The 17249-nt window shown below is 40.1% G+C and overlaps 1 protein-coding gene across 1 annotated transcript; it reads right to left on the reverse strand.

Annotated features, from left to right (window-relative positions):
• Positions 1-2662: 2662 nt before the first annotated feature.
• On the reverse strand, positions 2663-3521 carry LOC308500864 (adenylate kinase isoenzyme 6). Its single transcript, XM_081056376.1, has one exon. It carries the CDS (start codon positions 3513-3515, stop codon positions 2997-2999), a length of 519 nt encoding a protein of 172 aa, XP_080912502.1. The 5' UTR covers positions 3516-3521; the 3' UTR covers positions 2663-2996.
• Between the last annotated feature and the right edge of the window lie 13728 nt (positions 3522-17249).

Here is a 17249-nt window from a genome sequence, read left to right on the forward strand (position 1 = left end):
AGTTTGTCCCTCAGACCTCAGTGGCTCCAGAAGGTCATTGCTGACAATGCCCTGGTCACACAAGACTTCTGGACACTTCCTTGAACACACCAGGTCCCATACAGGGCCTTTACACAGGTGGTTCTCTCTACCTGGAGCACCGCCCTCTTACCACCTACTCCGCCCCCCTCCCCAACCCCACTGAGATCAAATCAGCCTCCAGGAGGGTGGTCACATAGTTGCCCTCAGAGTTGGGAAGAGAGAGGCCCAACCCAGTCTTTGCAACATCCCAGGGAGACTCTAAATATTCCCAGAGGTATCAGGAAACTCTCTGGGCAAGATTAAATTGAATTCACTTTAATTAAAAAAGAAATGACAGCCACCTGGCACATTGGAGTGGGGAGAAGTACAGGGAGAGAAGAGAAGACCAGGAGGTCAAGTCTGACATGCCCACTGCCTCACTTCCCAGCAGGGCGCCCCTCTCCTGGAAAGGGTTGATGGCTCCCTCCTCGGTGTGCTCACAGAACTGGAACTCTAGTGAAGCCTTGTTACATTGCTTTGCAATGACTGGGCCACATGCCTTTCTGCCCCACTGGGCTGGGTGCCGTCTCCATGGCAGCTCATCTTCCCAGCCCATCTTACCCAGAAGGAGGGCCGTTTGTAGTACACAGATGTCAAGCCAGATGTGGGTCAGAGCATTCCTCCTTGTTCCCACAGTTCTTTACAACAACTCTCTTTTCTCCCATTGTTTTTTACTGAGGTATAATTCACGTTCCATAAAACCCAGCCGTTTAAATGAATGACAGTTCAATGAATTTTGGTAAATTTATATAGTGTGTATCCACGCTTTCAATCACAGTTTAGAGTACTTCCAGCACCCTCGTGTGCCTTTGCAGTCTATCTCCAGCCCCAGGCGACCACAGTGATTTCTCTCACTGTAGTTCTGCTTTTGCTGATATAAATAAAACCAGGCCGTATGTGGTCTGTGATGTGTGGCTTTCTTTGCTTAGTATAATGTTTTTGAGGTCCATCCACATTGTAGCAAATATCAGTACTTTTTATGATTGAATGGTATTGTCACCATATGTCACATTGTGTTCAACATTCTCCCGTGGAAGGGCTTTGGGTTGGATCATTTTTATGTATTTATTTATTTTGGATATTATGAATAATGCTGCTATGATCATTGGTATACAAAGCTTTGTGTGGACACATGTTTTCGGTTTGCTTAGGTAGATATTTAGGACTAGAAACACTAGATCATAAGATAAAGTGCTTTTTAAGAAACCTGTCAAGATGTTTTGCACAGTGGCTGTACCATTTGGCATTTTCACCAGCAATGCAGAGGGTACCGGTTTCTCTATGTCTTCACCAACACTTGATATATAGGCAGGTACTAGGTTTTGTTTTTTAATCATAGCCATTCTAATGGGTATACAGTGGTACAACATTGAGTAGAAAAGGTAAGAGCAGGCATCCTGTATGTTAATTGATTTTTGCTGGGATGAACTTCGCTTGGCTATGATGTGTATAGATTGCTGGGTTTTCTAGCTTCTTACAGTGGAAACTTAGGTAATTATTTTTGTACCTTTTTTCTTTTCTAGTATAAGCATTTAAAGATATAAACTTCCTTCTCAGCACTGCTTTAACTAAATCCTGCAAATTTTACCATATTGTGTTTTTATTTTTTATTCAGTCAAGGTTTTTTCCAGTTTCACTTGTGATTTCTTCTTTTGACCATTTTTATTAAGAAGTATATTGTTTAATGTCCACATATTTGGGGGATTTCCCATATTTCTTCCTGTTATTACTTTTTAACTTAATTCTTTTGTGTTTAAGGAACATATTCTATATTATTTCAATCCTTTCAAATGTATTGAGACTGACTTTTGACACAGTCTTGGTCTATCCTGATAAGTAAATGTTCCATATATACTTTAAAAGCATGTACCAGGGGTACCAAAAAAAATGTGTGCAAGTGGACACTTTGGTCAACGTTGCTCAAAGAGTAGTTCGCCGTAATCAGAAGCGTCTGGACACTGATGGTAACCACTTTGAGCAGCTCTTGTAATTGCAGAAGTCAAATGTGACTTGTATTCATCTTTTGTTATCAGTATATATTGATTATTACAATTTTAATACAGTTTTCCTTTCTTAAAATGTATATACATTTTTGTGGCACCCTCTGTATATTCTGCTTTTGTTTGGTGGAGTTTATAAATGTCAATTAGATCAAGTTTCTTGATAGTGTTTAAGTGTTCTGTATTCTTCCTGACTACCTTTTCTATCAGTTACTGCTGTATTAAAATCTTCATGTACTGGAGGGCATTATTATCACATGCATATACATTTATAAAGTTTTGTGCCATATTGACCTTTTTATAATTATGGAACATTCTTCTTTGTCTACAGGGAATCCTTGTCTTAAAGCCAATTTTGTTTGTTATTGATATAACCAGTCTAGCCCTCTCATACTTCCATTTATGTGGGATATCATTTTGCATCGTTGTACTTTCTTGGACACAGCATGTAGTTGAATCTTGCTCTTTAATCCAATCTAAAGTATCTCTGCCTTTTGATGGAAGATTTAGTCCATTTATACTTAATGTATTATTGACCTGGTTAGAGTTGGTCTGCAATCTGTTTGGTTTTTTCTTTTTTTTTTTTTTTTATCTTTGGACTTTAGTTTTATTTTAAGTGATTATCTTCATTTTCTTCTATCATAAACTTAAAAGATATCCATCTACCCATTTGGTCAGATTTACTTATTCTTTAGCAATTGAAGCACTAAATGATAAGTACTTAATTCTTAATCTTTAATAATATTATATTCATTATACTTGAGATGGTTTAGCTTTCTCGTGGAGGAAAAACCCAAACATAAACCTTTATACTATCCACCTACTAGTTCTACAGCACAATTTTAATTTAAAAAAAGTTTTACTGATAATTGGACAATTTATATGATATAGGCAGAGAAATATCAACAGTGATTATAAGGTGGCCAGTCTTGAAAATTATGAGCTATGATCTTTGATCCATTGCTCGATCCATTTCAGTATCTGATTGATATTATCTTCTAGGTCTTCTGGCTGATTGCTGGGCAGCTGATGAACTATTTCTTCCTTGTAGGATGCTAATGCTTCTTCATGAAGAACTTGAAAAATTTCACACTGAATATTATCTTTTAGTTTCTTCTCATTATAACCCCTTGTTTCAAGTCTTTTGTACAATATACTGTTATCTGTTTTCAGCACAAAAACTATGTGAAACCAGCGTTCAGGGAAGAAATCACAACCATGGTAATCAACAATAACTCCACCTTCACTCATTTGGTTTTCTAACTCATCAACTACTCTATCTTCATCTAAAATGGGACAATCATACTCTTCATCATAGCCATCATATAACTGCCCTTCTCGAGCTAAATCACCCACATTAATGTATTTCAGTCCTGATCTTGATGCAAGTTCTTTGCCCAGCGTGGTTTTTCCAACCCCTGGTGTACCGGTGAGCAAGATGTTCGGAAGCAACATGGTCCTCTCGGCTTGTTTGGTTTTTTCTTTACCGCATTTCTTTGCTGTTTCTCTGTTCTTTCTATACTTCCTTCTTTTGTGTTAAACATCTTTTTAATGTATAATTTTAATTCTCTTTTTTGATATTTTTGTGAGTTTTTAGAGATTGCTCTAGAATTTCAATATGTATCATTACCTTATCACAATCTAATTCAAATTAATAATGACAACCTTGTACCCACGTTGCACCAGCACAGTTCAATTACCCACCTTCCTTTGTGGTATTGTTGTAATATGTACTATATATATGTTATAAATCCAGCCGTGCAGTGTTATAAGTTTTGCTGCAAACAGTCATATATCTTTTAAAGAAATTAAGAAAACAAAATATACCACATAGTTACCAGTTTCAGTGCTCTTCATTCCAAGATGTGGATTACTATCAGGTATCATTTCTCTTTAGTTTACAGTTTTTATTCAGTTTTCCTTTAGTTTTTATTGTAATGCAGATCTGCCGACAACAAATTTGCTCTGTTTTCGTTTATGTATAAATGTCTTTATTTCATCCTTCTTTTGAAAGGTAGTTTTATTGTATAGAGAATTCTTTGTTGACAATTTCTTTTCTTTTAGCACTTTGAATGTGTCATTCCAATGTCTTCTGGGCCTGTATTATTCCTGGTGAGAACTCAGCTGCTTATCGTAGTTCCTCTGTATGTGACGTGTTATTTTTCTCTTTACGCTTTCAACACTTTTTCTGTCTTTGTCTTTCAGCCATTTGACTGTTGCATATCTAGGTGTGATTTTTCCTTGTGTTTGCCTTCTTGTTGAGTTTCTTGGAGCTGTTAGTCAATGTTTTTCACCATATTTGGGAATATTGTGGCCATTTCACTTTTTAAAAAAAAAAACCCATTATTTTTCTCTTTTAATATTTATAGCTGTATGTTTTTCTTTTTCTTTTTTTAAAGATTTTATTGGGAAAGGGGAACAGGAGTTAATTGGGGAACAGTGTGTACTTCCAGGATATTTTCCAAGTCAAGTTGTCGTCCCTTCAATTGTAGCTGTGGAGGGCGCAGCTCAGCTCCAGGTCCAGTTGCCATTGTTAGTTGCAGGGGACGCAGCCCACCATCCCTTACGGGAGTCAAGGAGTTGAACCGGCAACCTTGTGGTTGAGAGCCCACTGGCTCATGTGGGAATCAAACCGGCAGCCTTCGGAGTTAGAAGCACGGAGCTCCAACTGCCCGACCCACTGGGCCGGCCCCTTGGCCATTTCACTTTAAATATTTTTCTTCTCACTTCTTTCTTTTCTCTCCATCTAGGGCTACAATTAAACATATGTTGCAATGCTTGATAATGTCCTGCAGATTTCTGAGATTTTATTGATTTTTTTTTTTTTTTTTTCCTCAATCTTTTTTTCTCTCTATGGTTTTCAATATGGAGAATTTCTACTTATTTGTCTTCAACTTCACTTTTTTTTCCCTCTTCTGTTATCTCACATTTACTATGAACCCATCTGGTAACTTAAAAACATTTTTTTTTCAGTTGTTATATTTTTCAGCTCTGGTATTTCTATTTGATTTTTTAAATAGTTTTAATTTCTGTTGAGACTTTCTATTTATTCACTTGCTCCTAGTATATTTTCTCTTAATTCTTTGAATGTATATTCCTTTAATTCTTTGAACATAGTTATAATCGCTTTTGTTGTTGTTAAAAAAATCTATATTTAACATCGGGGCTCAGAGTCAGTGTCTTTTGACTGCTTTTTTACCTCCCCCCTGGTATGGGCCATACTTTCTTTTTCGTTTGCATGTATAGTAATTTTTGGTTGAAAACTGGTCATTGTAGATAATACATTGTGGCAACTCTAAATTGTTTTTGTTTTTCTGAAGTTGTTAATTTTTTAGCTTTAGTAGGCAACTAATTTGTCTAGACTCAAACTGCAAACTGTCTCTTCCACAATGTGAAGCTCCTGATGTTTCTCTTCATTTTTATTTTTTCTATTGTAACTTGGCTCCCTAGGGCTCTTCCCTGTGTCTAAATAGTTCAGGGTCAGCCAGTGATTGGATGGAGATTATGCTTAGACATCTCAAGCCAATAAGGATTTAACCCTCTGCCACCTGAGCTCTCGGTGGGTTTAGAAGCTCATTCAGAGGTTCTAGTTTCAGGTATGCTAGGAGGCTGAAGGCCTGAGGACCAGAGGAGCTGATGGTATAAGTCTGAGTCCAAAGGCCCAAGAACCAGGAGCATTAGTGTCTGAGGACAGGAGAAGATGGATGTCCCAGCTCATGCAAAGAGAGAAAATTCACCCTTCCTCTGCCTTTTTATTCTATTCAGGCCCTCAACTGATTGGATAATGTCTACCTGCATTGGTAAGGGCCATCTTCTTTCCTCAATCTATGGGTTCAAATGCTAATCTCTTCTAGAAACATCCTCACAGACATACCCAGAAATAATGTCTTACCAGCTATCTGGGCGTCCTTTAGCCCAAGTTAAATTGACACATACATTGACCATCACATATGCCTCTCTCACTTTCAGTGTCTCCTTGTTGAATATACCACCCTTGAGCCATGTTCATTACCTTTGGGCATTTAAACTGCAGATTTTTGTTGCCCTACCTGGGGAAACTATGATACCTCCAGGAGCAAGGGTCACAGATTCACTGTTCCTACCCTCAGCAGCAGTTTTTTCTGAGTCAAGACTTATCAAGTTCTTACCTGCCTTTGGTCATGTTTCAGTGCTCTGTTAGCAAAACACTTTTGTCCAGTTTTATACTTGTTTTCTGTGGAGAATTGCTTAGTGTTCTCATGTTGACATTACTGGAAACCTTGCCCATTGTATTCTTTCAGGATTTTATTTTATTATACAACTGAAACAAGTTCATCATAGACATTTATAAAATGAGATCACTTTCTCAAATCACTCATAATCTCTTGCTTAGAGATAATGACGGTTAACATCACAAATATATTCTTTCATAACTTTTAAACATATACATTTAAAAAAACCCAAAACTGGGATAATTTGATATATATAATACTTTACTATTGTGGTAAAATACACATAACGTAACATTTGCCATTTGAACCATCTTTAAGTGTACAGTCCTGTGGCTTTAAGTACATTCACATTGTTGTGCAACTATCACCACCATCCATCTCCAGAACCCTTTCATCTTCCCCAGCTGAAACTGTATACTGATTGAACAACGTTCCTGCCTCCCCAGCCTTTGGCAACTACCATTCTACTTTCTGACTCTATGAATTGGAGTACTCTAGGTACCTCATGTGAATGGAATCATACAGTATTTTCTCTTCTGTGTCTGTCTTATTTCACTTAGCACAATGTCCTCAAGGTTCATCCATGTGGTAGCATGTGTCAGAATTTTCTGCCTGTTTAGGCTGAATAATACTCCTTTGTGTGTCTATATACAATGTTTGGCTTATCCATTCCTCTTGGATTATTTCACATTGGGGTTGTTTCCACCTTTTGGCTAGTGTGAATAATGCTGCTATGAACATGGGGTTACATATATCTGTTCTAATTCTTTTGGGTATATCACCCAAAGTGAAATTGCTGAATCACATGGTAATTCTGCTTTATTTTTTGAGGAATTGCCATTCTGTTTACCAGAGTTTTCCATACTGTTTATATCAGCAGTGCAGAAAGGTTTCAATTTCTCCACATCCTCACCAACACTTGTTATTGTGTTGTTTGCTTTTTTATAGTATTCGTTATAATATGTGTACAGTGAGATGTCATTATGGTTTTGACTTGCATTTCCCTAATGATTAGTGACGTTGAGTATCTTTTCATGTGCATGTTGGCTATTTGTGTATCTTCTCTGGAGAAATATCTATTGAAATCCTTTGCCCATTTTTTAATCAGGTTGTTTTTTGGGTGAATTGTAGGAGCTCTTAGATATTCTGGATATTAATTCCTTATGAGATGTATGATTTGGAAATATTTTCTCCCGCCTTTTCACTCTGTTGGTAGCGTCCTTAGATGCGCAAATTTTGATGAAGTCTGACTTACCTAGTTTTTCTTTTGTTGCCTGTGCTTTTGGGATCATATCCAAAAAACTCATTGCCAAACCCAGTGTCACAAAGACTATTCCCTGTTTTCTTTTAGGAGTCTTATAGTTTTACCTCTTACATTTAGGTCTTTGATCCATTTTCAGTTAGTTTTTCTATATAGTGTAAGGTAAGTGTCCAACTTCTTTTTTTTTTTTTTTTTCTGTCTGTGGATGTCCACTTTTCCCGGTACAATTTTCTTAAAAGACTGTATTTTCCCTATTGAATGCTTTTGTCATCCTTATTGAAAATTATTTGACCATATATGTGAGAGTTCATTTCTGGGCTTTCTATTCTATTCCATTGGTTTATATGTCTGTCTTTATTCCAGTATCATACTATTTTGATTATAGTAGCTTTGTAGTAAGTTTTGAAATTAGGAAGTGTGAGACCTCAAATTTTGTACTTCTTTCTCAAAATTGTTTTGGTTATTCAGTTTCCCTTAAGATTTCGTATACATTTTAGAATGAACTTTTCTATTTCTGCAAAAAATATGTTATTGGAATTTTGACAGGGATTGCATTCAATCTGTTTTTTCACAAAATATTATTAATATACAAACAATGTATCATGAATATCTTTTCTGTCCATAATGTACTTCAACAGCATCATAATAGTCCACTATATGGATATATTGTGACTTATTTAATCATACCCCACTGTTCAGCATTTAGGTTCTTTCTCATTTTTGATACTATAAAAGAATCTATAATGGCGATCCTTATACCATTATCTATTCACATATGGTCTTTTTTTGGAGGGGGTCATCACTGAGTTTTAATTATAGAGAGAACATTGACATGAGAAGGAACTTTAAAAACAATTTTGTTGTATCGCCTCTATTTTGCAAATGGAAAACCAAAGGCTCCCAGTGCGTCAGTGATTTGTGGCTGGTCATGCACCTGGCTATGGTTGGGCTTGGATCTTAGCTCCACCGCTAAATGAGCAAGACGAGTTTAGGTAACTACCTTAAGTTCCTTCATGGGTAAAATGGGAGTAACAACTTATAGGGCAAATGAGGTCACTCCGAGCCCAGCACAAAATAGACACTCAGTAAATACTTCTCCCCCTCTATCCTAGCATTCCTGAAACTAGAGCCCAAGGTCTTTCTTAGCCTAGTCTTTCTATTTCTGCAATTAGAGGCCTGAGACACTTTCTAATTCTTTCTAATCGTGCTTGAAGGGAAGGGAAAAAAACACTTTCTCCTCTTTCTGTTGAACCACAAGCCTTATCACTTGAATTAGTAATTAATATTTCCATTCATTATGTACCATATTTTATATTTTATGTACATCCACTTATATTTTATGTAATATAAAATTACAGTGTATATGAATTATTTGCCAGGAATAGTTCTAAGCACTTTACTAATGTTCATTCATTTACCACCTTCTGGCTGAGAAAGTGACAATTAGCTTGGACTGAGAAGGTACAGATCTGGCCGGCTGTTTGTCAGTCTGGAATGACAAGCATGGATCAAGCCAGCTGCAAAGTACCCAGGAAACAATATTCTCCTGCAGCAGGACACATGTGCAGCTATAAAATGTCAGAACAATTCACTTCTATAAGTGACAACTGCTTTTTACTCACTGAGAAACTTTGCTTTCTAAAATTAGAGGCTACCAGAAACTGGGCTGCTTGAAATTTTATCAGTAAGAATTTTGGAGAATGAAATATAAGAATGAAACGTCCCTCTCTTGCCCTGAGGATCTAAGTCACTTTGATACAGAGAAACAGCCCTGATCTCCAACCCAAGTGCCAGACTTCAGATAAGGGGTTTCTGTACACAGCATTCCATATCTATCGTAACTTCCTGGTTTCCAAGGAAAGAGAACTCTTTGCAGGCTAGACTTGATATCAAGCCCTTTAAATACGGGCCCTACTTTGCTTTGAGGCTAAAACGTTGCTTCATTTAAATTCCACCTGGACTCCTCCCTTCTTTAAAGTTCTATAGTTACTTTTTTCTAGTTCCAGTTTTAAATCCCCCCCCCTTTCTACCATGTTTCCCCCAAAATAAGAACCAGGCAATCAGGTCTAATGCGTTTTTTGGAGCAAAAATTCATATAAGACCTGGTCTTATATTATATTATGTTAGATAAGACCCAGTCTTATATTATAGTAAAATAAGACAGGGTCTTATGTTAATTTTTGCTCCAAAAGACATGTTAGAGCTGATTGTCCGACTAGGTCTTATTTTCGGGGAAACAAGGTAGGTTAATTAACAGTGGATGATTGGGCAGTAACTCTCGTCTGGATTTTGTCTAAATCTTTTTTCTTCTTTTTCACATTTTTGTGATAAAATATATATAACATAAAATTTGTCATTGTAACTCTTTTTGAGGGTACAGTTCAGTGATATTTATTATACTTATGATATTGTGCAACCATCACCACTCTCCAGTTCCAAATCACCCCTGTAAACATTAAGCAATAATTCTTATACCCACCCCCAACTCCTGGTAACTTCTACAATTTGTCTCTGCGGATTTGCCTTTTCTAAATATTTCATAATAAGTAGAATCACACAGTATTTGCCTTTTGTGTTGAGCTCGTTTCACCTTGCCTAATGGTTTCAAGATTCATCCTTGTTGTAGAACGTTGCAGAACTTCATTCCTCTTTGTGGCCGAATAATATTCCATCGTATGAAATACCACTTCACCCCTACGAGGATGGCTGTCATTTTATTTTTTTACCTTTTTAAAAAAAAAATTAAATGTATTGGGATAACATCGGTTAATAACATTATATAATTTCATGTTTTTACCTACCTTCTGAAGGACTCTGTTTTTACCTTCATTTGCGTCCTTTGCTGTGTGTTCTCCCTCATCGCAGTGGGTGGATACATCTGACGTTGTCAGATTACAGGCTTGTTCTTGGTCTCAGCTTGACTGGGCTGGGACACGACTTTCAAGCTCAACCCCTCGGCTGCCCTTGAGAAACCTGGGTGCCTGTCATGCATAGGCCAGGGCTTCTCAGCCTTGACCTGGAGAATTTGGTCAAGCAATGGTCTCTGGTTAAGTAGGTCTGGGTGGGACCCTAGAAGTTGTTTTTCTAGAAAATTCGCAGGTGATGCCAATGCTGCTAATTCCAAGGGAACTTTGGGAAGCCTGCTCTAACTAACCCGTATCATCTTCATATAATAGAGTTGTAAGGATTCAGTGGATGAAGAGCTCAGTTCAGGATTTGACGTATTGTAAGCGCTCAATGTAACCTGTTACTATTATTTTTAAATAAACTACCAGATTGTCAAATAAGCCACACACCCATTCACTCTTTTTTTCCAATACAGTGACAAGTTCACTCTCACATCCTCTGAGAATGTACAGTCTAAGGGGCAGATAGATAACTAATTAATTACAACAAACGCAGAATGAAATAAGATCCTTGCATATATATTGAAAACACAAAGTCAGAATCATAGTACAAATATATAATTTTGTATATTTTCCCCCACGGAGTATTTTTATCATGTCATTATTAGAAAATCTCCCAAGCCAGAAATATTACATTTTGTCTATGCTGAATTCTGTTTAATTTAACCATTCTATTGTTGGACATTTCATTTCTTCCAATTATCACTAATATAAATAACTCTTCTGTAAAGATCTTGTAGCCAAACTTTCTGTCAGAACCACAGATGCCTTCTTTAGGAAAGAGGCCTAAAATGGGGAAATGATTGGGGCAAAAGGGCTGACCTTTTCAAAGTCTCCCAAACGCTATTGTCAACTTTCTTCCCATCTTGGAAGAGAATGGTTGCTAGCGAAAGTTTCCAGGTGGCAACATCTGTGCTCCTTTCAGCAGATTTCCATGATTCTAAGCACCAGGCAGAGATAACAGGGGTCCCAGCCACAGATTCAGTGTGTAGTCACGGTCAGTCTTTGCTTTCACTGCTTCTTGCTGACTCAGTGAACTTGACTAAGTGAACGCGTTCGTCTGGATTCTCCAGGCACCTGTTTACCCGTTCCTTCCTTGTTTAGAGGGCAGTCTTGGACCATACACCCATCCCTAATGGTGCATGAATTGTTTTATGGGTTTTCAGTGAAGTGTGCAGCATGGGAGGGAATTCGTTTCCTGGTGACATTAATTTTAACCCAAAGCTTGGCTGAAGTTTGAATAAACTGAGGCAGGTGGTAATAGACAATGAAGTGGCTAAGTCCATGGTCAGCCCTCATTTAAAACAAATCACTCTTCAAAGGGAGTAGCCACTTCCACCACCATCACCAAGGAGGAACCAGCCTCACCTGCTTATAGAGAGCATCCATCTGAGCACCTGGCTCCACCTGTTCAATCCTGCACTTGTTTCTAAGGTCTCATGCCAACCCCATGAAAGAGACCTCCCCAGACACCCGCAGCCCACATTTATCTCCCCACCCTTGAGAGCTGCACTACGGGCTGAGTGTTTTGTACAGTTCACCTCACACCTCTTGGTGGCCCATATCACAGCCAAGAAAACTGAGGCTCAGAGGAGAGTGGGAAATCGGCCAAGCTAGAAATCAGAAGAACCGGGGTTGGAAGTCAGGTCTCCTATGTCCAGAGGCCAGACTGGCTGCCCCATGCCAGTCCCGGAGGGTCACCTATGAACCACGTGCCCTGCACAGTCTTTCCTCAATGCCGATTGCTTGTATCGTGTTTGGAGCCCTTGTCCATGCGTCTGTCTTGTTTTATTATTATCTCATAACTCAGATCCTGACTTTCTATTCTCAGGGCAACCAAGGCTTAACACAGAATGGCTGCTCAGAGATGCTTGACGACATCCCTTTTGCTTTTCCTTTTCTTCCTTCTTCCATCGCTGTTCCCAGAAGGAATGATTTCGGGTAACTATGCTTGTTTCAAGAAAATATATTGAGCAGGGAGAAATGTCTTCATTTCAATCCTTGTAGTTTAACTTTTTTTTAGAGAGAGAGAGAGAGAGAGAGAGAGAGAGAGAGAGAGAGAGACCTGAGTTATCTAAATCCCTCTCCCCCTAAATCCAGTACGAACTTTAAGAAAGCAGTAAAAATGCCAGGTAGTTCCATATTTAATATTCATGAAAGTTGATGCAGCAATTTCAGCTCCGATAGGAAAACTCCAGGAGTTCCGTGTAACAAGCTCCACTGCCCACCTCACTGTCTTGTCCTGCCTGACATAGTCACTGGTGGTCTCCCTATGCTAAATGCCAGGCTGGGGGCAGAGTGGTACAGTAGGTGGCCTTGGCTTTCTTGGCAACCCCCACTTGGTCAGGATGATAGTAAGGGATACCCAATAGGAGGCCACTATCCGCATATTCTCTTTTTGTCAGCTTTTTACAGTTATACCGGACAAATAAAATTGTAAGATATTTCAAGTGTACACTGTGATGATTTGATATATGTATACATTATGGAAGGATTCCTTCCATCTAGTTAACGAACACATCCATTATACGCATGCCCCCCCCCCACACACATACATTTTGGTGAAAACATTTAAGTTCTACTCTCTTAGCGAATTTCAATTATATAATACAATGTCATCAACTATAGTTACCATGTTTTACATTGGATCTTCAGACTTGATTCATATCAGAGCTGAAAATTTACCCATTCGCCAATCTCTATTTCTGTTAACCTGCCCTCCCCTCCAGCCCCTGGCAACTACTTTTCTACTCTGTTTCTGAGGTTGACCTTTTCTTTTTAAAGATTCCACATGTAAGTGATACCATGCAGTGTTTGTCTTCCTCTGTCTGGCTTATTGCACTTAGCATAATGTTTTCCAGGTCCTTTCATGTCACAAATGGCGGGATTTCCTTGTTCTTAAGGCTCAATATTCCATTGTATGTATAGACCACCTCTTCTTTATCCATTCATCCCTTGGTAACACTTAGGTTGCTTCCAGATCTTGGCAATTGTGAATAATGCTGCAAAGAATATGCAGATATCTCTTCTATATTCTGTTTGAGTATATACGCAGAAGTGCAGGAATTGCTGGGTCATAAGGTAGTTCTATTTTTAATTTTTTGAGGAACCTCCCTACTGTTTTCCATAGCGGCTGCACCAATTTACATTCCTACCAACAGTGTACCAGGGTTCCTTTTCTCCACATCCTTGCCAACACTTTTTGTCTCTTATCTTTTTGATGATAGTCATTCTAGCAGGTGTGAGGTGTTATCTCGTCGTGGTTTTGATTAGCATTCTCCTAGTGATTTGTACTGTTGAACATATTTTCATGTATCTGTTGGCCATCTGTATGTCTAAAATGTTTATTCATCTCCTCTGCCCATTTTTTAAATGAAATTATTTGTTCTATTTGCTGTTCAGTTATGTGAGCTATTAATATAATTTAGATATTAACGCCTTATCAGAAGTAGTATGATTTGCAAATATTTCCTCCCATTCCATAGGTTGCGTTTCATTTTGTTGGTTTCCTTTGGTATGCAGAAGTTTTTTCGTTTGATGTAGTCCCAGTTGTTTATTTTTGCTCTTAGTGTCAAATCCAAAAAAATCATCACCAAGACGGATGTCAAGGAGCTTACCACTTATGTTTTCTTCTAGGCAGCATATTTTTATAGGACAAATACTGTACTGCCATGATCTGAACCGGGATTTTCTTCTGCTCCCCGAATGAAATAATGGGAACCATCACCAATGTGGGATTTATTCGTCGGCAGCCATCCCAAAATTCCACTGTCCTTTCTAGCTACACCTGGTGGCCCGGTGCATTCTGTGTCCTGTGCAAGGCAGGGGCTGAGTTTAGCTGGGTTCACACTGGTGTCCTGTGGAGAACTGCTGTTCTGTGGATTGGGCTGACATTTTTTTATCGCTAAAATCAAACCATGGTAGTGTGTTGTTTTCTTTTAATTGCAGAAAAATAAAACTGAGGGGTAGAATTTTTTCAGTTATGGTTTTCCATATCTATTGCCTTTTGTCTGTGCCATAATTGAGTAGATGATAGTTTCTGATTTAGCCCAAATTAAGTTTATGAGGTGTGACAATTAAGTTCATGAACTCATTCTAGAAAAAGTGGTACATACCTCATTGCTGAATATCACTACAGTCACTTTTGAAGTCCTCCCCTTGGGAAGCTGTGCACCAATGCCAGCGCCTAGTCCACCCTTCAAAGCAGTTTTGGAACTCTTTTTTTGGAATGGCCATCCGAGCTGTCACCGTATTATCCTTGATGTTCTTGAATGTCATTAAAATGTCTTCCTTTCAATAATTCCTTTATCTTCGGGTAAAGAAAGAAGTCATTGGGGGCCAGATCAGGTGAATAGGGAGGGTGTTTCACTAGAGTTATTTGTTTACTGGCTAAAAACTCCCTCACAGACAGTGCCGTGTGAGCTGGTGCATTGTCGTGAAGCAAGAGCCAGGAATTGTTGGCGAAAAGTTCAGATCGTCTAACTTTTTCACGCAGCCTTTTCAGTACTTCCAAATAGTAAACTTGGTTAACGGTTTGTCCAGCTGGTACACATTCATAATGAAGAATCCCTCTGATATCAAAAAAGGTTAGCGACATCCTTGCAACAAGTTTGCGAACTTAATTATCAGACTCATAACCTACTGACATTTCGTAATGTTCTCTGCAAAGCCACTTGAGCACACTGGGGAACATCTGGCCTGGAATATCAGAGCCGGAAACTGCCCTCAGGGGCGGCAGGCTCAGTACTGATTCCCGCCCTTCCTGTGTCTGCAGCCCCATTATGTCCCTGCTCACCCTCACCCCTCACCCCTGTGCTCCAGGCACACTGACCATCTCCCGTGACTGGGACCAGCCTTAGTTCAGCCTCTCTGGGGGACTTTGCTCACAGAGGAACTTTGTCTGCCGGGGAGATGCCTGCTCATATTCTCCATCCCTCCCTCAGTCACCACTCTTTCAGATGGTCTTCCCTGCCAGCCCTGCCCACCTCGACTGGGTCAAACCCCCATTACAAGCTCTTAGAGCACCATCAAACTCAGTGCTAATCACAGCCGAATTTTAATGTTCATTGATGGGTTCATTTGATTCACGTCTGTCTTTCCTACTAGAATGTGAACTTTCGAAGGGCATGGAGTGGGAACCGTGTGTGGTGGGAACCGTGTGTGCGCACGCATATGTGTGCGCACATATTTTACCATAATTTCCATTGCATCCAACATAGTGCTTACTCATATTAAGCACTCAACAAATATCTGTTGATTGAATGAGGGTGTAATGCTGTATATTTCTTTAGAATACTTTCAGTAGTAGTAGTGACTTCATATTACAAACAGAGAAACCAAGGCCCATCGGCCAAGGTCCCACAGCTGGAAAGGGCAGACCTGGGATTTCAATCCTTGCCTTCGACTCAGCCTAGTGCCCTTTGCACTTCTCTAGGCTGCCAGCTTCCCTTGAGGTTTGGCTGGTTAAACAGAAGCAAAACATTCTGAGGAAATTTACGGAAAGGCAGAGTGTTTACCAGCGATGACCTCACCTCCGCATCAGTGAAAGGCTTTGCAGAAAAGAGCTGAAGAGAAAATACCTTTGCAATGAATGAGCTGGGCCGGCCAGGGCTCAGGCTGACTCATGAATAAGTTTTCACTTTATAAGGACTTTATTGCCCCCACGCCCACCCCCAACATGCCCCCACGCCCCACCCCCAACATGCCCTTTGCCCTATATCCCAGCTGGGAAGAGAGTAAGTGGGTGAGTGCAGGTGGCAGGGTTCACAGCCCCGGCTGGAAGTAGGGCCCTTTCAGCCGTGTGTCCAGGGGCCCGTGACGGTACTTCCTCCTGTCTCTCCAGCCTTGTGACTAAATGGGCTCCTGTTAAGCGCTCCCATGGACATTTCAGTGGGTCTGGCTGCCAGCTGCTCCTCTGGATGTCTGGTCCCTGCACAACCTCACCAGGTGGGTCTGGGCATCCAAGTGTGACCCCCAAGACCCAAGTGCTCCCAAAACCCCGCTACCTTTACCCCCAGCCCTTGCCCATTCATCTTTTATTTTTTGCCACCCCTCCCCCTTCTGTGTCCTCTGTCCTTGAAGTCACTGAGAGGGCCTGGTCACAGTGGCCAGTGCTGTCTGTAGGGATATGGAGATTCATGCCAAGAGCTGTTTTCCAACCCCCGCCACTCTCTTCATTGGGTCCATGGTGCTGTGTTCCCCACAGGAGCAGGTAAAGGTCGCTCTTACCACTCTGCTCATGCCTTGCTCCCTGAACACAGCACTCCCTGTCCCCTGCCCCGTGCCTGGGCACCTCCTGACAGGACACACACACCTGTGCCACTCCCTCCTCTCCTTCCAAACGACGCTTTCCCCCTGAGAGCTGCACTTACCAATGGATGCCTGTGTACTGCCTACTCTCGCTGGCCAACCCATTAGACAGCCCCGAGCTGTGTTTTGATTCTAGGCAATGAGAAATCTGGAGACCCCCCCATTCACTTTCATCACCCCCAATACTTCTCACAACCCCCCTGGGAGGTATGGTTATCACCCACCCATTTCAGAGCTGGAGAAGCTGAGGCTCAGAGACATGAGTAATCTGCTAAGATCTCACAACTGGGAGGAACAAGGACGGCCTGGGAATGGTTCTTTCTGGTCGAACTCTTCCGTTCAATGGGGCGTAATGTATTCCCTGTGACCCCTGCCTGCTACAGAGGTGCACATCTGGGATCAGGCAGAGAAGGACATGCGATGACCCTAGGAATGCAGGAAAGTCATCTCAGGAATTCTTGGCACCAGCTAATGGAAATAGTTGGGGGGTGACATCACACAT

This window comes from Rhinolophus hipposideros (genome assembly GCF_964194185.1).
Source record: "Rhinolophus hipposideros genome assembly, chromosome: 8".
In the NCBI taxonomy this organism is placed as follows: Eukaryota; Metazoa; Chordata; class Mammalia; order Chiroptera; family Rhinolophidae; genus Rhinolophus; species Rhinolophus hipposideros.

Excerpts from the sequence above, each read along its gene's own strand:
- LOC308500864 (XM_081056376.1), bottom strand. The coding sequence starts at position 3,515 with ATGTTGCTTCCGAACATCTTGCTCACCGGTACACCAGGGGTTGGAAAA.